At 37.5% G+C, this 23815-nt stretch overlaps 1 protein-coding gene across 5 annotated transcripts in view; it reads left to right on the top strand.

Annotated features, from left to right (window-relative positions):
* Positions 1-23815, top strand: part of PKN2 (protein kinase N2) — a 52509-nt gene that overhangs the window by 6584 nt on the left and 22110 nt on the right. For 3 of the 5 annotated variants that reach the window (XM_085231045.1, XM_085231046.1, XM_085231047.1), the window contains exons 2-3: positions 15217-15517; positions 23355-23506. In XM_085231045.1, the coding sequence (XP_085087171.1) occupies positions 15217-15517; positions 23355-23506 (453 nt within the window). Of the gene's footprint in view, positions 1-4404; positions 4572-8635; positions 8659-15216; positions 15518-23354; positions 23507-23815 lie in introns of those variants that run through there. The other 2 variants (XM_085231048.1, XM_019618652.3) reach the window with 2 other exon arrangements.

The following is a 23815-nucleotide window of genomic DNA, read 5'->3' as shown; positions in this document are numbered from 1 at the left end:
CATTACAGGCGCTTACTTGTGCTCCTCTAGTACCTACAAATTGTGGCTCTGGGTCAGGATCGTTTTGCACTAGGCTTTGCTTAACACGGAACAAGTAAGAGCTGCCACAAGTAAGCATGTGACAAAATAAGTGATGGAAAGGCAGGGAGGAAGAGAAAGCACTGGGATGAGCAGCTCAGCCATTTGTCTGGGGACATGCTGTAGCAAGGGATTGCTCAAAGGAGTGTTGGAAGGATGTAGCTTTGGAGGTGTTTGGCAGAAAATCTCTTCCAAGGACTGAGGGATGTTCGAGTATGTAGTATGGGTGATGGAGAATGGTGACCAGGCTGATCGTGAATAGAAATAACCTAGAGGTACCAAATAAGCAGTGACTGTTGGGAAGGCTTTGGCTATGGAAGATCAGTACATGCAGATTTTTTCCTGTTTGGATGGGGTTTAGTTGTTTTTGTTAGGTTTGCTGTATAGAAAGGTTAATGTGTGGCAGATCCAGAGAGGACTTGCTCTAACCTGTTAAGCAAATCCAGAAAACTGGGTTATGTTTTTGGGTTTCTTTGTTTTGCTTTGTTTTTAGGTGGGAAAAACACCTAGGAAGAGGTGCTTCTTCTGTTACCTCTTCACAATAAAACTAATGCAGACAAAGTAAATTAGTTTTTTCTGCCTCTAATTCTTGTGGGTTTCCGTAAGCCTGACTTTCCTTACTCTGGATGCACTGGTTTTTAAATTCCTGATTTGTTCTCTACATAAATACAAATCAGGGAGCTTGAATTGAAAGCCTGTATTGTCTGCTTCATGTCTGTAGTGTTATGCGCAGTAGTCAGTGCTGAAGCAAACTGATGTTTCTGTTCAGGGTTTCGAAATGTTTGCAGTCCTCCAACATGGTGAAAGGATTCGACTTTAAGTGAAGCTTGTTAAACAGAAGAACACAATAACTTGATAATGAAATTACGTTCAGCAAAGCCACTGGTTCTTCTAAAGTTTAGAAGAGCTAGGGGACAACTTTCCATTAAGTTCCGAGATAAATCACATGGATGATATGGGGCTCTGCTGATGTGACAGAAATACTTCGGAGCAGATCAGGTCAGAGAGGAACTTCTTATGTGGATTATAAGACCAGTAAACAACAGGAGTGTTTTCTCAGTTAGTGCTGGGCATACAACATGGAGAATGTTACTCAGCTCTCAGACTGTGATGACTTTTTTGATATCCTGTAAAAATGAATATTTGGAATATATAAAGATCACCGTAGTGTATATTGTTATTATAATATTTGTGTATATATTACAAGAATTCCTTTTTTTTTTCCTTTTTTACATTTGAGGGAAGTTGGTGGTTGGCAGCAAAAAAGTTTGTTGTTTTTTTTTTCTTTTGTTTTGCCTCTTATTTTTGTTTTTAAGTCCTAAACGCACATTGCTTAATTAAGCATGAAAGAATTCTAGGGCTTAGTGTGTCACTGGTGCTATAGTTTGCCTTTAAACTTAGCAACTCTGTACATTTGAAAACTGTAGAAAGGTATATTCAGTTAGTTCTGTTGTTGTAGATGACGAAGATACCAGGCAGATCTGTGACAAATTTAGGATGGAAAAGTTCTGCTTGTTCATTGTTCTCGCTGCACACTGTAACTGGAAGTTTTGCACATGCAGAATTAATCGTGTCAGACTTCCTCAGCTGGTGCTGCTGCTAAAAGCAGTTCTTGCCATGTTGTGTTGCTTTACACTTGCGCAAACAGCTATACTGTGAGCAGATTTTGTTGATAGTTTTGTTTGAATGTTTGTGGGGATTTTTTGTGTTGTGGTTTGTTGTTGGTTTTTTTTTTCCCCCCCTAAATTAGTTTTCAGCCTGATCAGTTTCACAGTCCAGCTCACTATGTGGCCATATAAAGGTTTGTACTGGCGTACGTCAGGGAATAGTCTGGGGTAGGAACAAGCTGTTAGGAGAGGCTAGGACTGCTGGTTCTTTAGGGCTGCTTTTGTGCGTGTGATGCTGGCTTGTGTAGTAAAACGTTCATCAGATTACAGGCCTGAGATTTACTCTGTGTGTGTGGGTTTTGCTAGAGACTGTGAAGAGAGTCCAATTGTGCTGCAGATGAATATACAGATAATAAGCAATATGCTCTGTCTGTGGCAATTCTTTTCTAGCTTTGCATTCTTCAAGCAGAAGGTCTTAGGGTATCCTGCATGTGACTGTAAAAACCTGTTTGTCTGCAAAAGCCTTGAAAATAGAATTGGTGTGGACATTATGCGTGGATGGAAGATGTAGTTACACTTACTCTGATGACAAAGACTGAGAACAGCATTAAGGTTTTGTAGCAGCGTGCAAGATGTATGTGGGGATACCACCACAACTTTATTTACTAGGCTTCAGAAGTTCATGCTTGGGCTCTTGTGAGCTCAGAGCAAAAGAGCAGTTCTGAAAAACTCAGTTGTCTTGTTATTTCTCTAAGTGAGTAAGAGGAAAAAAAGCAAGTATTCAATTGAAACAGATGGGATCAAATTTTAGAGTGGGGGGAAAAAAAACTTACTGCACAAATAATATAACATTACTGTCCATAAAGAAAATGAAGTGTGTGAGGTATTGGTATGCTTCGGTTATTAATGACTGCGAGCCATTTGAATATTTAATGGGGAAAAAAGATGAGATGAAGGTTTGCAATAACAGAATAGCTCTTAATGATCATGTCAGCATCAATTAAAGCTCTAATTAGAGGACTTCAATGCTGTACAGTGGAGGTTTAGCTAAATTTAGGGGAGGAAAGGCCTGAAAATATTGTGCACAAAGAACAAATTAAAGGTAGCAATGTAATTAAGTGTTCTCAAAATTACTATTTCTTTTTCCTCTTCTCAGTGCACACTGATAGACTGTGGGTGTGTTTTTCATCATAACCCAGCTGTGCCATTAGGATTATGGACATTATTTTCAAATTTGTGCTGTGGGGGTGAGCATTATCTTCAGAATAAGCAAAAAGAGGGGTTTGGGTGATTCTAGGTGCTCCAAAGTACTTCTGCTGCCAACTGGCTCATCTGTTTTTCTAGGCAAGGACCTTTCTGCCAGCTCACAGTTAAATGGAAAAAAAATACTTCTATTCTTCTGCCTACCTTTCTTATTTCTGTGTCACAGTAGGAGAACCATAGCCCCATTGTGATAGATTTATGACTCAAACTGTTTGTCATATTATTGGAGGTGTGACTGAAATTCCTCTTCCATCACTGTGATGCATATTATCTTCTCACTTGGATTTTTAAGTAACATAAATCTAAAGACCTCCAAAACGTGTCTTGAGAATTTAAGAGAAATGTGAACTGACTGTGTAGCCTGTCATTTTTTTACAGGCACAGTGTGTAAAACCGTCCATTGCTTTTCTGCTTCAAGTGTTTATTTATGTGGAAGACTTTGCAAAGCAATTAAGTGGAATGCATTTTAGAATGTTCCTCATATAGATACAACTGTATGTGACATGACAGGATTATTTCTTCCCTACTTCTCAAACTGTGTAGGCTAACATTTAAAGGGAGATGATGACAAAGAAGTGTCAGTTTTTCTTAAAAACAAAAGTACATCATCGTTTGTGACAATGCTCCTGCTGACAGCTCTTTGGAGAACTTCAGTAACTATGTGGGCTTAATGGCACTGGGAAAAGGAATACAGTAACGAGATTCTAGCAAAAGGTTACAGGAGACGAGTCACACTGAAAGTGAGGTGTCAAAGGCTTGTATTGAAAGTACCAAAATAACTGTTCTGTGGATCTACAAAACACTTGAATATCAGCAAGGCTTTTTTGTGTAGGGCATGTTCTAAACTTAGTGGCAGCAGTAGAAAAGTAAAAGTACTGTAAATCGTACATGCCTGACTACTAGTGTAGCATTCTTGAACTGCTGCCCATTTAGGACTCAGCAATCTCCTTTAATGGAAGCGTGTTTTCTTCAATATTTGAGCTTGTTTATTGCTTATAAATAAGCTCATCTGGAGCTGGTGTTCGAGGCTGAGAATAACTGTGTGTTACAAGTTATCATTTGCAAATTAGCATATCTGTATAATTAGAGATCCTTAGGATCCTTAGTTTAAATTCTGTTCTTGAAACTTAACTTATTATTTAATGATATTTTTTTTTTAAGTTGCTAGCATTTGTTTCTTAAGTCTCTCCTCTCCTGAAGAGCTGGAAATATGAAACTCGCTTAAAGGGTGTCTGGTTTAAGTTTCAAAATACTTTACTTCAGCATTGGTTTTTTTTAACTCTTGTTCTCTACTTCCTTACTCATACCAGTTAGCCTGAGTCAAACTAAATATTTGTCAGCTGCCAGAAAAATAATCAGTTCTAAGTTTCTTAGGTGCAGAAGGACAAGGAGTGCTGATCTGCTGTAGGGTATTGTGCAGTATCATCTTCTGCTTCTCAGGTTAGCAGCCAGCACTAATATTAAAACGTTCTTTTGAAGTGTTTCTTCTTGATAGGAGTAGCTGAGTGACATGGTCAGGGCAGCAGCTGCCACACTTGTGGGAATTGGTTTCTTTAACTCTCATTTAATTCTTGAACCAGATGACCTTGGGTATGGAAGGAAGACAAGGGAGAGACGAGTTCTGTAAGTGGTCTCATAGTTTTGTAACTCTTTCCTTTCTGTAACAGATAATGTTTATGGACCTAAAAGTAATATGATATTTTTTTCAGCACTTGTCTGCCTTCCTGTTCATTATGTTTACCTGAATTAATTTACTGACAATTTCAACTTCGTGCAGCTGTTCAAGTAAGCACACTTTAAACTGATCTACTGGCATCTGCATTCTGAATTAAGTTATTCACATGCGTATTCTGAGCTATTTTCTTTTGCATTTCCATCCAGCACAAAGTATTATCTGCAGACTTCCATCGCTATTTTTTGTCTTGTTCTTTGCTAGTTATAGGTATTGAAAATGTTAAATGTTCTGATTACTTTGATGAAATTTTCCATTGTTAAAAATTAAGCTGTTTACTATCCCAAAGTAGTTAAATGTGTTTGTATTGCAATGAATATACTTGAATCTTCATACACAGTCTAATACATCTACTAGGAGTTTCTGCAAATTGGGTTTACAGCAGCAGTAAGCATTTCAGTAGCATATATGGGAACGATTCTTCTTCCTCCCTTATGGCTGGCAGAAGGGGAAGGGGACTGCTGTGGTGCTGCTCAGAAAATGGGGAGAACCTGTGACTGGGCAGAAGCACTGACTGTACCCCAGAATACTTTTATAATGCCAGTTTCTTACCCCCTCTTAAGGTTAAACAGTGGGAAATGTAGGGAAGAAACCTGTAATTCTCAGAGAGGTTAGAGAAGTGTATAGCTGAAAGGATGCTAGCCTGAGCTAAGCACAGTATCTTATTTTGGAAGATACATACAGACTGAATCCAAAATTTGTTTTTGTGTAGTTTTAATTTTGTTATTATTGGGACCGATTTTTATTTTCCTCTTGTGACTTAGCATCTTGACATCTTTATTGGAATGCTTGAGGGAGCCTCAGTGGCCATGCTCACCCTTCTCTTTCAAATGCAGCTGGAAAATACAACCTCCTAAAGCCATGTATTGAGTCAGAACGTGCTGCTCTTTATGATCAAGTAGAAGTCATGCTCCTGCTGCTTTTTCAGTTGAAAGTTAGTTTGTGTATTTTTATCTGCTAAAGACAATGTGGTTTAGATTAGATAGCTCGTTACAGAGAAACAAAGCAGATACTCGTGGGAATACAACAGGTTAAACTCCAAACCAAAATAGCTTCTGACTGTAGCAATTTTTCTTTAGCTTGAAGGACTTCTTTGTGAAGGTATTGCTGAATGTCATACCTTGAGTATATTTTTGTAGCTCTTGGTAATTAGTAAGCAGAATATTCCACCACTGTTTAATAAAGTTTACAGGCTACTGTTTGGATTGCTGAGTGTGCTCTCAGGCTGCTCACTAAAATGCTTCTGAACTGGAATGGAGCAGAAAACTTTGAGACTTGATGAAAAATGTCTTCAAAAGTTACGAGCGCACCAAAATCTGTTGTGCTGAAATATTCTTAGAACAATTTTATTTTATTTTATTTTAATTTTAAAGATGTATGAACACTACTATGTAGATATGCACTGTAAAATGGAGTGGGGCTTTAATACAAAAAAGGGGATGAGTTTAGATTGAAAATAGGTTAAATATCACATGACTGGAGACTCAATATGATTGATGCTGGAAAGCGTATAATACCTATGTAGAATATCATACAGTCTGAAAAAGGAAAGGCATTGAAATCACCATCAAGTATGCCTTGTTGTGGGCTTTCTGAATACTTCCCAGTGTAAGAAACAACGCGTAGTTCCCAGTACATTTATAAGGTGAATCCTTTTTTGCCATTATTCTATAGACTTAGTTTTGTAGCATATTCAGTAAGATTTTTTTTATAGGCACACATATGCAATGATGCATATAAAAGTTGCTGGTTTATGCTGCCTTGAAACTATTTGGTTAGAGGTGCATTAGTTATTTGGAAACTAATGCTTCCTGTTTTCATTTTAGCTGCTATTGAGACTGGGCTGATAACAGCTAGATGGAAGAGTCCTACACAAGGGTGTATGTGAAATGGAGAACAGCTTGCCTGGGAGATGATTTGGATTATTGTGCTGTAGGTCAGTAGCGGATCAGGGCTCCTAAAAACTACAGAAAATGCAGAAAGCTTAAAAAACAAAAACCTTAAGCAGATTTGTATTTTGAAATGTGAACGTATTAAGACTTTCTGTAGTCCACATAATCAGCAAGTGAAATCACCTGCCTCTTTCTCATTGCTCTTGCACATGAAGCAGCTGTCAGAAAATTTTCTTCTTGCTTGTGTTTGTAGGTTAAGACAGGCTTCGCATTGTTTGTGACTTCTGTAATACCCAGAGAATTCTTAAGTAGAAAATGGACATTAGGAGCTAGTGGGAACTTTCATACCCTGTTTCAAAGGTCAGAGAAAGAAAGGATTACAGAAACTATTCAAATGTATCACAGCGTACATCAGTGATGCTCTGTAGAAGTCTTAAACAAATGGGGATGTGAAGTAATGCTTCTATAAATAGCTGAGTGTCCATCCATAAACTTCTACTGGAAAGGCATGGAATGAGATGCCTGAATCTCTGCAGATGGAATTCTGGGTGTGGCAGTGCTTACCCTGATACTGAGAAGTGAGGAAAAGTGATTTTTTTTTCTCTTTTTCCCACTGGCCACCGTAAAGAGAAGGAGGGAGGCTCTTCCATCTTCCTTTTACTGCTGGAGTTTAAAACAAGAGCAACTTTCTCAGCTGCTTGGAGTGGACAGTGCGAACACTTCCTGACTAACTTCAGATATAGCAACCCAAACTACTGTGAAAGAGTTCTCAATTCTGGAGTATAAAGGCGGTTCCTTTGTATAAATACAAGCATACATCCCTTTCCTGTTTTAAGAAAAAAAAAACCTTTTCAATTCATCTACCAACGAAGGAACTCGCAAGCTGTGGTGAGAGCACTATGAAACGGTCCTAGAAAGCAACAAAAAATCTGGTTCCTTTACCAGGATCAAGTATTTGGCCACTTGGCCTTTTGCCTCATAAAACAGATGTTAGTATTATCTCTGATATGTATTGCTGCATTTATAATGTACAAAATAGTTGGCTGCTAAACATGATGGCTCAATTAGAGTGGAATGTAGACTCTCAGCTCTTCCATTAGTTTTGTAATGGCTAAAAATAGCTCTGCTAAAATATAATGAAGTTAAATGGAGTAACGCAGCGGTTGTCTGTGCTCAGAGCTGAAGTTGCCAGAAACAGAGGGATCTTTTTCCAGGCATAATTATCCATCCCAGAAGTAAGGATTTTGATACATGGAGTGTTTTGTTGTGCTTTTTGAGTGAAATAAATTATTGGTTTGGTTGTCTGTTTGTGCGTGTTTGTTTTTTTACCATTGTCCTGACCTTTGTATATTACCACGAAATTCCTGTTTCCTGGCTGAGGATTCCTTTTACATCCTTTCAGTGACTTGCATTTTCTAACCTGCATGAACAGTACTGAGAAGTTCCAAATTGCACTGACTTATTTTTAATGTAAGGGTTTATAACATCCTTCTCCTACAGTTTACTGGGAATATGTAACATTTCAGGAACCACAGCTTACCAATTGTGGTAATAGCTGATACTGTAATTTGTGGATGGGCAGAGTGGACAATCTGTGAATTATGAGGCAGATAATAATACATTTTAATTAAATAATAGCAGCTATTTTATAATTCACTTACCATAATGCAGGAAAACCACTTCACAAATGTGAGTGGACCTGCTTGTCACTAAGTGCCAATAACGTAGGTTTGGATTCTTTGGGTTTTAGATGGTGCTGTTGTGATATTTCTCCTTAGCAATTAAAACTTCAAGTAGGAATTTAAACATGTATGTTTATTTTAATGTTGACATTACAGCCATTGAAATTGGATAGTTGCAATGGTAACTGCATTATGGTAAGTATATTTTCTTAGATTCATGCCCAATAAACTATACAGCCTTTGAACAATGTACATTGTATTTGAGGAGTTACCCAAGTCATAAGGCAACCAGCTGTGACTTATGTCTACCTGCTGACCTTTTTACCTTTGAAAACATCTTCCACAGAATAAAATATCATATCCTGAAGCTTGGATGGTGACTGTTTTCTCCAGCGTCTTGAGCTGTAAGTGTAATGTTATTCTGGTTAGACAAAATCAGATAAGTATTTCATATAAAGAATCAATATAAGTGTTTATATTGGAGCGAAGTAAAACAGATTTATACTAACTTTCTGAAGCAGCAGGAGTGCTTTATCTTAGGTGTTTACTTCAATGCCTGCTTCAACAGATACCTTATTAGTTACCGCTTATTTGGGGAAGAGGGAGAGCAGTCATGGTTTCTGGACAGATTACTGGCTTCTGTATTGCATGTCATTAGAGGTAAATTCTCCATACGACATCTGCGTGAACTTATTTTTATCTCAAATAGTTCTGAATCATATTAATTTGTATTTATCTGCAAGGACTTCAGAGCAGTAAAACAACTGCTGGCACCAAACTTGAGCTTCATCTGACGACAGGGAAATTCACCAAGTCAAACTTAGACAAACCTGGTGATAAGAATTGCTCTCAAAACCTTTTTTCATCTCTAACAGTTATTCAGAATGTGTGTTAGTTTCTGAAAGAAATGATACCACACATACCCATTTGTAATGTTTGTTTGGCAAGAATATTAAAATACACCCTTTATTTTGGAAGTGCATATTGTATGTATTCTATAAATTTTAGGCTATCAATATGAAGTTGTTCTTGTATTTCTATGATATAGAAAATTACAGATGTTCTCATGATGATAACAGTAACTCCATGCTTATCTGAAAATGGTTTAAAAGAACCCACTAAACTCTCAATGCTTATTTTTTACTAGCAGTTTACAATGAAAAATAATTAACCATTCAGTAAGTCATTTTTGCTTTATATTGAAAGAACTGGTTTGTGCTTTGGAATTTAAAAGAACTACTACTGCCTGTAGTCTGGTTGAAACCATATTATTTTAAATGGAGTTTTCTTCTAAGTATTTGTTCTGCTTCTTTGTCTTGTTACACTGACTCAGTTACAGTAACACCACTGATCCCATCAGTGTTTCACATGCACATAAAATTAAGAAGCTGAATTATAACCAGTACAGCAAGGTCTCATAAAAGAATGGAGAAATGACATTACTGCAGGCTCAGTTTCATATCCTGGTCTTCTTCCTGGTCACGTGTAGTACAAGTTGTGACAGCGGGCTGTATTCATTGTATGGGAAGTTTGTGCTGTCTCTTCCAAATGTAAGCGGGTCAAGTTTGTTTGTGATGTGCTGGATTCTGCTGCAGTTTGTTGGTTGGGAGTAGGAGCTGCAAGTTAGTTGTAGAAATTGGGGAACAGCTGAAGTGCCCATATGCAGTGATTGTTCTTAGCACGGCCATCTCCTGAACTCAGATCCAGGTGCTTGCTTGTGCTGTGCTGGAGCCTTCCTCAAGTCCTCACTGTCATAAGAGAGGCAATGGTGGGGATTTTCTTTTTATGTCCTATTTCTTACAAGTCTTTTTGGAGGTCCTTCTCCTTGCTTAACACATCAGGAGCTGCTATGGTGAGAAGCAGCTGAAGGCAACATTTCTTAAAACATTTTCTTTCCCTTCCATGAAAAGCAAGCTCTATCCTCTATGTGACTTGCTACAGTTAGTGCACAGCACTGCCACAGTTCTGGTTCTGTCCTGCAACATCAGTAATGAACTTCTTGGGTTAGTAACCTTTGGCCTAATCAGGGACTGTTGTTGGCTGCAAGCCTAGGTGGGAATGAGGAACCCTACACAGCCAATCACTGAATGTTTAATTTTGCTTTAGTTGTAGAAGGTTCTTTTAAGGCAGAAGGGAAAGAAAAGATACCACTTCAGAAGGTAGCTCTGTGCTACCTTCTGGGCACCAGTAGTTGTTTTCAGTCCTCCCAGTGCAGTGTTCTCGCAGGGCACAGTGTGCATGTTGGCCATCCCTGTTTTAAGGAGCACTTCTTTGCACTTACTGTACCTCTTGTTGGTGCAGCCAGGCGCTCGCTGTATGCACACAGGAACTGAACCCCATTTAATGAGCGTCTTACTTGAATTTATCCATGTATAATGCAATGCACCAGAGTTATTTGTACCTTAAGCAGCCTCTTGCTACAAAGAAGAGAGCTGTGACTTGGATTAAGTTTAAATCCTTGTTTGTAATGTGTTAGCATAGCAAACTGATGCCAAGATCTATTAAGCCTTCAAGGTTTTTTTGTTCTTGACATTGGGTAAGTGCTGAGATCATGAACACAATCATATTTCCTTGTGGGCAGGAGGAAACAGTAGTTCCAGGCCAGACTGTCACAGCTGGTTTTATGAATGACTTTGGGGAGGGGGGGAAGGAAAGTCAGCAATTGATTAACATTGTTCTTAAAATCAAAGACTGCTTTAGTTTCAGGAATTGCTATATCAGGCTTCTGGGACCTCAGCAGTTAGTTCAGAAGAACAACTTTATTTTATCCCTTAAAACATAATACAGAAGACTATAATAATAGGCCTAGTAGTCCCAAATCTGCATTTCCTGCTCCTCAAAAGGAAATTAAAAATGGACATTTTGTCTTTCTGTATTATGGTAACTGTATTATATACAAGTATAAACAGCCAAACATTTTTGGCTATACTTGTCAAACAGGTTTTCTTACGTTTCAGCAAACTGTACTAGACATAAAATGGTTTCCACAATTAAAGTGCATATAAAAATGAACATGTAGGAAAAATGTATGTAGTTCTACAGTGAGTTTTTGTATAGCTTTTTTTTTTTTTTTTTTCCTGAGGGCAGGTTGATTGCAAGGCACTGTGAAACATAAATGATATTGCGCCTAACTACTCAGTAGTAGGTGCTAAGCATGCTGTTGTTTAAGACTCTGCTTACATTTCTTTAAGAATTCCTAGCAGAATTCAGCAACCTGCATTCTTATCCAGTATTCTCTAAGATGAATCCAGTGGATGAACCAGTGTAGCTGTACTGTGCTGCTAGAAGCAAGTCTTTGGCAGTTATTAATGCCCAGGATTTTAACCTTATCTTTTTCTTCTAAAAGGTGGCAATTTGAGGATCTCGTTTAAATTGGAAGTCATTCTGTCTATACAACTGAAGCAGATTCTCTGATATATTCATCGTCACAATAATCTCTTCTGACTCTATTACTAAAGGACAGGCTCAGCCCACTACCCAAAATTTTCAGCGTGTGTACTTAAAATTTTTCCCAGGCATATAGAAATTGAAAGCTAGGATCTTGAGTTCATCTGTGCAAATAGATAACCTTTGAGCCCACAGTCAAAGTGAGGCTGAGTCACTAGGCTATAGCAGTAGGACACATATGTGGTTCTCTCTCTCAGCAGTATTACCTAATTTGTGGTCCTTGATGATTAATTGCATTAAACGTAGTTTGTTTCATTACATGCTGAAATGTTTCCGAAATCTCCAGTCTGGCAAACAAACGTGCATTTTCCCACTGCAAAGAAGTATTCATCACTGCCTGAAATTGCCTTTCTTACAGCCTAGCAGCAGGTAGTTGCTGTCTGTGCAGAGAGGTGGGTCCTGGGCACTCTGGTGTGTTGGAGGGACAGACATCAAAACATAAGCAACACATAAGAGAATATTTTTGAAAGAATATTCAGTTCTAACAAGAAGTTTTTGTGATATCTTAAATCAAGTACCATCAAAAAAGCTTGAACATCCTGTGTTTTAAATCATTTCTCAGTTTAAAACGGTTTGGACTTGGGGAAGTACGTTTCTTAAAAAACCTTAACCCTCTTACTCAAGTGTTAGAAGTTGTGTCCAGTGGTGTCTGTTGTCTCTGTTTTGAAGCAGAGTACCACTGAGGCCGCTCATCTGTCTGAGACGGGGTCCTGTCTCCAGCCATCCTTGTGTCTCAGCAGTAAAACATGTCAGCGCACAAGCAGAGCAGCTTCCTTTGCAGAACACCCTCCTGCTCTATTTTCACAGCAGTCTTCAGTGTCTCTGGGTTTATGCTTTCCTCCTTTGAAAATTGTTTGTTTCACAGTGACCTTTGTGCCACACGAGATGTGTAGATAGCCAGGTGACATGACACTTTTTGTTTGTAAGTGGCATTAACTCTGGATGACAAGAGACAGAGTAATGCCTGTGGGTTTGTTTGGGGTTTCTTGTATTAGCTCTTAAAAGTTTCTGCTCAGTTCTAGCATAGCAGGTTTTGTGAACTTTGCATGAAATGCTGCATCCTGACGCATTGGTAGCCATTTGGTGGTCTTGTCTGTATATAAGTGTATATAAATAAGCAATATTATATTTATGTGTATAAGTACTTAATAAGTACTTAATATTTATAAAATAGCTATTTTGTAACAACACTGAAATGCATAGGCAATGTAACCAGCTACCAGTGGTAGCATCCACACTGTTGATGTCTTAGAAGCAGCTTAAAGAAAGACTGTATCCTGAAACTCCAACTCTAGGAGTTGTGCTGAGACTGTTCTGAGAACTTGACCTTCATTACTGGAGTCTGAAATGCAAATCACTAATGATCGTGAGAGGGCTCCAGAAACCTGTTCATTGAAGAACATAACACCCTTGAACAGCTGAGATGCTGGGCTAGTGAAGGGATGAAAAACTCCCCTGTAACAAAATATCGTATTGTTCAATAGATAAACGACTGACTGAAGTCTCTTCAGGAAACCCTAGTCTAGAATATTTCTGAATTATTTATATTCTAATTACATTGTTCTGTTTAAGAAGTGTACGCTCTTGGCATATTCTTAGCATACTTTAGGTGCTAGTATGGAAAAAAAGAGATTTGTTTTGTTTTACATCTACTTTTCCTCCTGCAAACTTTAAAAAGTGAAATATCATGCTTTGAAGGAGGTAAGATGACATGTTTATTCCTAGAATTCTTGCAGAGTGACTACAAATTGTCATGACTTAAAAATACACTTTTTGTACATATTTACAAACACTGTTTTGATCTTTGTTTTTAAAGGCTAGATCATAGTGTGCTAATCCCTACATTTTTATCTGTTAAAGCAAACAGGGAGATCAGAGATACGAATCTAATTTGGGTACACTCATTACTTAAACACGAGCAAAATAACATACAGTTGCTGTATGAATTTAGATTCAGTTCGTGTTGAGAAACAACCGAAACCACTCAGCATGTGATCGTTGGTTTCCTCCTTGCTGGCTCTGAAGCTTTGGACTGGTTGTTTGCTCATCACTATTGATCATTTGTAAGGAAAAAAATGTTGATTCTTTTTATATGCCTATATATGGAAGCAATGTCATGGATCTCCCAGTACAACTATTAATAGCCTCTCTACATATGCATAATAAATAATTTATTTTAATCTGCACTAACAGAAATGCACTTGCAGGAATGACAAGTGCCTTTTAAATATAAATCTGCATAGTTTTTTCCCCTTGCATGACTCACTGAGTTTGTCATTTCTGACTTGTTTGTTTGCTGTCTCTTTCACAAACAGCCAAATCTTGTGGCTAAGTGATTATTCTAACTACTTTTAATAGCTAAGAATCTTTCAATTGCTACCTCTTCATATTAAAAGTGATAGAAGTTTTAATAGCAAGTGTCTAAAGATGAGTTAGTAAAGCTTTTAAACCATCCTTAAAAACTGGGAGATTGGATCTTTCTTATCGTTAGGGGAGTCTGTACAGATTTAAATATTTTGACTAGCATTATCTGTTGATATGCATGGCCCAGGCAGAAACTCCTGATCCTCATCTCTCCAAAAGTAACTAACACAGAACTCTAGAGGATTCCTTACTCCTGCTGATCATGGAACTACAACCTCAGAGCTTTCCCCCTTGTTTTATTTTTTTGTTAATTAATGTATCATATCGTGAAGTGACTGAAGATGTTCATGTGTTGATACAAATTCAGCATGTTAACTTTTATTTCAGTTATTCATTTTGAAGAAAGGGGTTTTTGTGTCTGAAGTGTGAGTCAGTGAAGTAGATGCAGAGTATATCTAGAGATTTTGTGTTCTGGGAGCTCATTAAGATTTATTAGCCTGATGCTGTTCTTTCTGAACTCCTTCCCAAAAGTTGTTTTTTGCATTACCAAATAAGAATGACAACCAATTTAGAGTCAAAATGTTAAGATTTTTGATCATCCCTTCATATTGCTCCCTGCCTACCCAAATATCTCGACAGTTCTGTTAACATGATGAGGAAAGCATCATGAAGGTTTTTTGGTTGTTTTTTGGGTTTTTTTTTTTTTTTTACTTTTATTTCTAATGAAGTTAATAGTATAGAAGTTAATGAGAGTTAGTAATTGTTAGAATTTAGTCTTATTTCCTGTTTTCATTTGGTCTATTAAAACACACAAATCTAGAAAATTATAAATGTGGGTCATTAGCTCTGAGGCATATAAATGCTAGGCAGGCAGCCATGACAAATCCAGAAGTATTTAAATCTGTTGCTGATAAAAATAGGCACAGTAAAAATGTCAATAAATTTAAAATTAACCTCCTGTAAAATGTAACCCCTGTTAACATGTAATGTCTTGTGAGATTGTTGCTTTAGGGCAGCATGTAAGTTAGTACATGGTCTTAAAAAGTAAGTATTTAACATACAAAAGCCAAAAGCCCAGTCACTGCAATTTGCAGCATATGTTGTCAAGAAACCATGTTCTCTGGTAGTTACATCGATGTTTTTCTTTTCAGGGGGACGCCAAGAGTCTTCTGGTCTCTGAGAACCTGAGCACTGGCCAAAAGTTGGACTTTTCAGATACAATGGTACAGCAGAAGCTGGATGAAATAAAGGACCAAATCAAACGGGAAATAAGAAAGGAACTTAAAATCAAGGAGGGAGCTGAGAACCTCAGGAAGGTCACAACAGATAAAAAGAACTTGGCGTATGTGGACAACATTTTGAAAAAGTCAAATAAGAAGTTGGAAGATTTGCATCATAAGTTACAGGAGCTAAACGCACACATTGTTGTAACGGATCCAGAAGATGTTACAGGTACTGTACGTTATAATGATGGCAGTTTACTTTTGTTAGTTTACATAAGCTATTGCCTGTTTCAATTGGGAAAAAACTGCTCTGGAAATGAGCAAGCCTGTAGATGGAAAGTTGGTTACCTGTGTATGCTTGTTAGTTCTGACTCAGAAATAAATGTCCAGTCCCTCTGAGTTGAAAATCGTTTTCTGGGGAGGAGTACGGACTATTTGTTGATGTGTGAAGATGAATGTAATCAGTGTTGATTCTTCACTTTCAGTTATTACCATATTCATATATTTTCTCAGTCACAGTAGTATCATCTAGTGGCTTTTTATTATATAGGAGCAATTTTCAGTATGAGATATCCACAGTGAAGTTGCCCTTTTTCAGATATATTGAAATTGTTTTAATTAGTATTTTCTGTGGCTTGGTGGTGAGTTGATATTACTTTATAAAAATATCAGGCTTGGTATTTTAAGATGGAATATTGTGAAAGCGAACAGTCCTTTTTCAGCTTTATGGAATGACTTAGGAGGTGCTGCCAGCCTGCTGATTTCACATTACATGGACTCTTTCTAGCAAAAAGTTAAAATAAATGCACACATGCCACTGAAGGTGTTTATAAAGTGAGTGCCAAGCCTTAAGAAGCTTGGGCAGTAGAATAAAAAGACCGCATCATCCTTCATTTTCTAGAAAGGTCGGTTAGGGTGAGAATTCAGGAAAATACTGGTAAGTGATATCAGGAATGCATAGTATCTGGCCCTGTAACATGCTAGGAAAATGTTGCAGTGTCTATGGTACACTTACACAATGTGTTCTGCATTTGTTGCTTTTGAGGTTTGAGAGAACAGTTATGGGGGGGGAAGAGGAACTAGTGAAGCAAAATAGTTGCTGCAGCATGAAATGAGAACACATACAATAATGTATGCTTCAGAGATGGCTGTTGGGTTTTGTAGTAGGGATGAAGTGTTCTGTTTCATACTGGCTGAGGTTTATGAAATTCCTCTTCAGTGTTGAGGGTAGAGGGGCCTTTAAAGGAACAAGCAGAAGGGAAGAGAAAGAAAATTAGATGCAAATTCTCTAGAGACCAAATATAAAAATCTTTGTAGACATAGATGTGAGAAATGAATCTAATAGTGGAACCTGAAAAGCAGATGACACAAAATGTACAAAAGGAGTGCCCCCTTCCAGGGCAGCATTTTAAAACTGTCAGAAGGAGCTAATCAGCAGTGTTGTCCTTGTGTCTGTGCACATCTCAGGAAATACAACAGACCTTTAGAAAGCGCTTAGTAGCTCTAGAGAGATTTAGATCTTTGGGTGCAAATAAATAATTAACTAATGCTGTTCAGGTCCTTGGTAAGTTTCTGAAAATGCCAGCAATGCCCATTGCTTTTGTGAATAATGGATAGCAGCCAGGCTCATTCTGCCCTTTATTCTACACCAGAGACTTCATGAAAGGCTTAAGGAGTAGAAGATCAAAGTTGATAATCTTATGTGCTTCTAACTGCTTTGGATGCATGCTAAGCCCCTTAATACCTTAATACTACGTTTTTAACTTTCATTCTGTTCAAAATGTTATTGGCAGATAGCCTTTACACTCTTAATTATTAAAATACACCTGAGAAAAGTGCATTGTTTCTTAACTACTTCAATTATTGCAGACTCCAAAACTTTATTGAGATCATTTTAAAATCAGAGCAGCTATTCCACTGTAAGACTCCTTTTAATATTTTACAACCCTCTAAGAAAAAAAAAAAAAAAAAGATTTAAACCATCCTTTCTTAGATCCACAATCTACAACTATCCACTTCTCCAAAGCTGAAATTATTGAGCTTTTGTATCCTGTTTGCCTTATAATTCAGTTGCCTGTCTCCTTTTTTGTTCATGGTCACTAAGTCATAGGGGGAAGGGTTGTCAGTCTGCAGACAGACTGAATGCTCACTAGCAGGTGCATTTCATCTGGGTGTTTTTTGATTTTAATATTGAAGTTTTATCTCAGTAATACCTGAAGTTCAAAACTATAGGCCTTGGCAAAGTAAGGCTGATAGTATAAGACTTAGAACACTTAAGCCTATTCTGTATGTATAAAATATTTGCATAATATTCAACAGATACATAGACATGTGGCCTCAAACATCCCTGTCATCTGACAGCACAGCTCTGTGAAGAGGTCACAGCTATCTCAGCCTGGTAATTCTTGCTTCTGCTTCAGACTGATATCACAAATTTTATAACCATTTCCTCTAGTACATAAGAGTACCAAGTATAAGTGCATTAATTCCAGACATTAGCTTTATTCTAAGTTGCAGCTTTTTACTTCAGCTTGTATTTCACCCTTTTCTAGTCTGATAGATACAAGTTATTTAAAAGAGTGGAGGATGTATATGGCAAATTTTTAGACTATGCAAAATGTTTATATGGAAAATAAGGTTAACAAAACAAAACTGTGGAAGTCAAGGCTTGTATTCTCTTTATATACTTACACTATTTTATACTTTTGGTGGGGTGGTCCTAGGTTTTCCCAGTCTTCTAAGTATGTTGTAAAGGTTACTGGGAGTTTTAAGTAGCAAAGTCAGGACTGAGATCCTTCAACAAGTAACACTGAGAATAGCTGTCTGTAAGGTAATGATCCTTCTGACCTGTCAGGCCTGTTCTCTGAGGATTTTTGGACTGTTTCTGTTTCTATTGCTTGACTGAAAATGTATAGTGGTAGCTTCAAAAAGTCATTTAGTCTCTTCTTGTTGCAGTATGTGAGAAGTGGGTGTGAACATATGTTTGTAAAGTGCTCTACACTTACAGCTGGGAAGTGTCACACAAGCTGTTGTGACTCTTACTGCTGCTTATGGTGTCAAGCAGTGGCTTGCATTACTTTTTTTTCTTTTTCAATGAACCACTAATTTGTAGTGCAACTGCTCTGTAATCAGCACAGTGTAATTTGTAATTTATGTAGGTAGGTCACTCTGAAAGTACTGCCTCCTATTTATTTCCAGGGAAACAACAACAGGTACAGAGAGCACAATAACACTATTTGGCAGAGCACATTCTCAGCTACAAAACAGTATTTTCCAACAGTCACCACCATTAGCTGTGCATTTTCACCAGCCACAAACCACAGCCTGCATGCCATGCTCGTTTTTAAAAAAATAAATAAAACAAACAACCTGCACCTCTGGAGGTGGCCCACTGTCACTGTTGCCATTGCTAAAACACATCATCCACCATTTGGTCTCTATAAACGTTCAGCCAGTGTCAGTGAATGTCAGTGGATACCATTTCTCTGCTTGGAGGCATTGTTTTCATAGTAGCCCCCATAAGTTAAAACCATTGAATGTAATCTTAATAAATCTTTAGTAGAAAAACGTGTCATTAACATTCAGTTTTAAATGATTTGGGATATTTTGATGGTATCTTGCCTTGAGTTGAAAGCTTTCCACGTCCTGATCCCATAGGAAATTATTTTCCCAACTACTTAAATTGGTATTAAACCTTAACCAAGAAGTATATTTTGCTTAAAAAAAACTCGTATCATTGAGTGTGAGGATAGATATGGCAGCTGATCTGTGCTTCAGAAACAACTATAACCATAATGTATGTTTACTTTCCAGTATGAGGTTGCTGGTAAATCTAGATCTGTTCTGGAAGTGAGACTTTGCACCCAGGTCTGTCCTTATCATGCAGTGGATTAGTCATACTGGGATGCAGGGTTTTAAAATTCAGGTGTCAGCAGTTAAACGTGAAGCAGAATGCAGCAATATAGATAGAGTAGGACAAGTGTAGTAACCGTTACAACTGAAAATCAGGGAGATGTATTTGAATGTATGACATGAGGATGTCATGTCTTCACTCACAGACATGAGAGCATTTTGTATTGTTAAAATATACTTCTGCATATTAGCACAGATTAAATTGATATTTTTTCATGTGTCTAAAAAGTCACAGTAGAGATTGCCCTTTTTAATATTATTCAGGGAGGTAAAAGGTTGTACTGGCTTACCTGCAGCAAGGCGCTGATTTAATTAGGTAGGGGTTGCAACAAATTTAGGTCAGGTATTGACTTTTTAGATGTCAGACTGTACCTACGGTACTGATATTTGTAAGAATTGTAACTTTGGGGAACCTCAGTGTGGAATAATGCTTTTGAAGCAGCGTTGAGACAATTTGCTGTCAGTTTTTCAGTAAGTCAAATTTGCCATTAAACAACTGAAATTCATTTCAAATTGAAGCCTTTTTTCCAGGAAATCAGTGCTGGATGTTCTCTGTGCACGCAGAGCATCCACTGCCGCCTTGGACTTGCACACAGGTTAGTTCAGTGCCATCACATCTGATTCCCTGTTTGCTTCTTTTTTTTAACCCCAGCAATTCCTGAACAGTCTTTCTGTTGGTTATGACACTACATTAAATGTCCTCAAATAAATTAAAATTGTTTCCCAACTTGTCACTGAGCTTAGCAGCATGCTGCACTGCCATCAGAACCAAAATGTGACAGTTACATGGGCTCTTACATTTCATACTGAACTTGTTGAATAAGCTATGTACTTGCCATGTGGAGAAGTCTTCAAAGAAAAGAGAAGCAGTCTAGAAAAAGTAGAATTGTCACTACTCTAATAGGGATAGCTTAGAGCAATAGTATAAGGTCATTTAGAAACAAGGAGTGTTTGCTGGTAAGCGTTATGCAGACTCAATCGAACTGAAGAGGTTCTCAGAAGAACAAAGATAAAAGTGTTAAGATAAACACTTCAAACCAAAAAGTGCCATTATTCTGATGCAGTCCAGACACTAAAAAAAAAAAAAAAAATCCATTAAACCATTACTTTTTACTTCAAGTCATATATTTTCATGAAAACAGAATGTCACAGGTCCTGGGGAAGCAGTATCACAGCTCTGGCAGACTGGCTGTGTGTTAACAGGCTGCACAAAACTCTTTAATGTTAGCAGCAAAAATAACAGGCTAGGTACATGAAACGAAGTCTAGTTCACTTGAAATACATCTGTTACTTCATTTGATACTCAAAATGTCAAGAGAAAAATGCTTAGGGGCACTAATCCATTGACCAGAAGATCTGTTACTGTCTTATGCAAAGCTAGACTTGAATACATCAGAAGTGACAAGTCTATGCTATCCTTATTGACCCACTAACTTGGCAAACTAGAGAGTCTGTCATTTTCCTTGGTCGTCACTTATCTTATGTCAGTGAATTATCAATTTGGTATAAATACTTAACTCTTCAGCTTTAAGTATGTACATAAAATTCCATTGATTGCACTTATATAGATGAATTTATTACTTATTTGTATTACAGCAATGACTAAATGTTTCCAGGTGAGATTCAAGCCCCTCTGATTGATGCTTTACACAAATAGGTAATCACTATAGTATGGCTAGTTATGTCTACTTACGTTGTAAGAGATACAAAGAGAGGGAAACAGATGTAGCTTGTAGGGTTGCAGCTAAGATTGTCAATGCTTTCCATAATAGGACCTGTTTGGCTGGCTGACTTAAACTTTAATCTGAATTCTTCTATAAGAAGCTACCTCAGGCTCTTTATTGTAATGAGGCTGGGGGGGAAGGAGTCACTTGGAAGCCATTTCTGAAAAACTTATAGTAAACAATCATAATGTTCCACGTTCAGAAGTTCAGCAAGCAGCTTCTGTGACATAAAGATTTAAAGAAAAATGTCCTAATTATTAGTCTGTACTGCAGAATTTTTCTTTGTTGCTGCTTGCTAACAAAACATATAGTAGCTCAGTTTCTACTAAACGTAAGTCCACGAGTGCAGACCAGCTCTTTAGATGACCCAAGTAGGTGATGTGGTTATACCTTCACAGCACAGACAGGCAGAGGGAGATAATAGCAGCTGCATGGGCAGCCGGAATTGTGGTATTAGTGCTTGACTTGCAACATGAGTGTTGTTTTAATGCAAAGGAAGAGTGCTTGTTTGCATCTGTGAAAGCTGTGAAAACAGACTTCAGGAGAACCACAATCTTCCCCGTGGATCATCAGAGGACTGGGATCTTTAAGTGGTAGAGGCCGGCAACATAAATCTAGAGTTGGTAAATATTCATTTACAAAATTATTCTACTTTATAAGGAGACCTGACACTGTGACTTTCAAGTTTCATGTTTGTTTTAATTTTGAATAGATTAGTAGGTGAGGATTTGTTAAATGTGAAGACATAAGTAAGAGAAAAGCATGTTGTTAATCTTTTTTTTATTAATACCAGATTTAAGCTAAAGCTGTGCAAGTGCAGTGTTTCACAGACCAAGCCAAAACACTGAGGAGAGGAAGAATGAGAAAACAGATGAGGACTAGCACAGATTATTTTTTTTTTTAAACATCTGGTACTTTCTGTAGTACATTTAAGTAGTGAGCGTGCAGTAAGAGTCTTAAAGAGTTTTGAACTGAAGAGTGAATTAACAGCAGAGGAAATTAGAAGTTCTAGGTATATGAAAACTGTGTGCAGCCTCATCAAAGACTGCAGCGTAGAAGAAGGAAATTACATGGCAAACTCAAAAGTAAAATGTATTAAATCTCAAACATTAGTTATTAGAAGCTTCTGCAGAATAAATACGAAATGGCAGATAAGACACCCCTCGATAACTCACAGTTAATAATTTGTAAGTTACTAGTGCAAAGCCTGTGTTTTCTAATAGCCGAGAATGTCAGGAATTTGATCCACCATCTTAGTTTTAATTCAAGGAAAATTAATTAAAATTGAAAAAAGACCATACTGTTGATATCAAATAAACAGTCTTCAGGAGACCAACTAAAGTCATTTTTCTGTAGAGTATCTATTCCCTCAATTGTTAAAGACAACAACAACAACAAAACGTTACAGTAATGGATATAACTTACCCTCTTCTACAAAAAGTTTAAATGAAAAGTCTTTGGGCCTGTTAGGGAAGACAATCAGCCATAGCTAAAAGGATGGTCTTGTTGGAAATCACGGAATAATTAACCATTCGGAATTAGTCCAGTGACCACTTGTTCTCAGTTCATTAACAGTTCATGGTGTAGAAGCTGAAATAAGAGCCAGTGGTGAATAGACTTTTCTAGAGAAGGAAAACCAAGGTAAGGAGTTCAAGTATGTAATTTGTTTGATTGAAAACTAACTCGCATTCTATTTAATTAATCCAGCAAGATGGAGGTCTAAACACAGTAATATTCTCAAACAAAAAACTTCATTCTTCCCACAGATCATAGCTGTTCAGTGTATCCAATTAACCTGTGACTCAGTTAGCTCTGCAGAGCAAAAATCATTCAGTCTGATGTAGGAAAAGGCTCACGTTCTCTGTTCTTACTTTTGACATAAATTGTGGCTACAGTGGGCGTAGCTGTAATAATATGCTGAAATCACTGAGGAAATAAATCTACTTAATATCAGCATTTAGAATATGCCTATTGGTATTGAATAGTACTGTCCAAGTTTGTTTGTTGTAATTTTAAATCGAACTGTAAGAAAGCCTAATGGCAAAGTGCACTTTTAATTGACTCAAGACATGCCAGAAGAAATAAATCGCCTTTGAAACAAAAATAGCCCAAGCTGCAAACCTGCCTATATGACCACTCCCGGAAGTGATTCATGTGAATTAGGACGTGTGTGGGAGTCACTGTACTTTGGTGAGGCTTTGCATGTTAAGGCGCATTTGCAGAGCTGCTGCAAAGTAGCTCAGGACAGGACAGTCAGTCTGAAGTACCGAGTGTGATGTTTGTGCTTTCTTTATCTATGACTTAATAGAACAGAAAAGTTTTTGGGGTGTTTTGAGGTTTTTTTGTTGTTGTTTGTTTGGTTGTTTTTTTCTGTTTGCTTTTTATTTTTTTTCTTTGCTCCACACACTACATTTTGCATTTAATTCACAGATTGTCCTAGGACTCCTGATACTCCAAATAGCGATCCTCGTTTTCCTACCAACAACAGATTGATGGCCTTAAAGAAGCAATTGGATATAGAACTGAAGGTGAAACAGGGAGCAGAAAATATGATACAGATGTACTCAAATGGTTCTTCAAAGGTAAGGCTTTGGAATGCTTAAAGAACGTGAAAATAATTGTGGAATTTCATATTGCTGCAGTATGAAAGTACAGTGTGTAAGCAGCGTGCAATTTTGCTATTTTGGGATTGATTTGTTGTCATTAAGTAGCAATGTAGAATCTGCTACAGACTGCTAGGCTGTTTTTGTTGTGGTTTCATACCCAGTCAGGATACTTGCTAGACCCGGTTGTTTTATCAGTCTGTCCACATGCAATTCAACCTCCATAACAAATCCGGTTTACTAAATTTAGTATGTCTGGTAATCTTAGATCATGTGTGATTTACAAAG

This window comes from Meleagris gallopavo, chromosome 10 (genome assembly GCF_905368555.1).
Source record: "Meleagris gallopavo chromosome 10, MGAL_WU_HG_1.1, whole genome shotgun sequence".
NCBI classification, from domain to species: domain Eukaryota; kingdom Metazoa; phylum Chordata; class Aves; order Galliformes; family Phasianidae; genus Meleagris; species Meleagris gallopavo.
The sequence above is the reverse complement of the archived record's forward strand: the minus strand, read 5'-3'. Positions and strand labels throughout refer to the sequence as shown.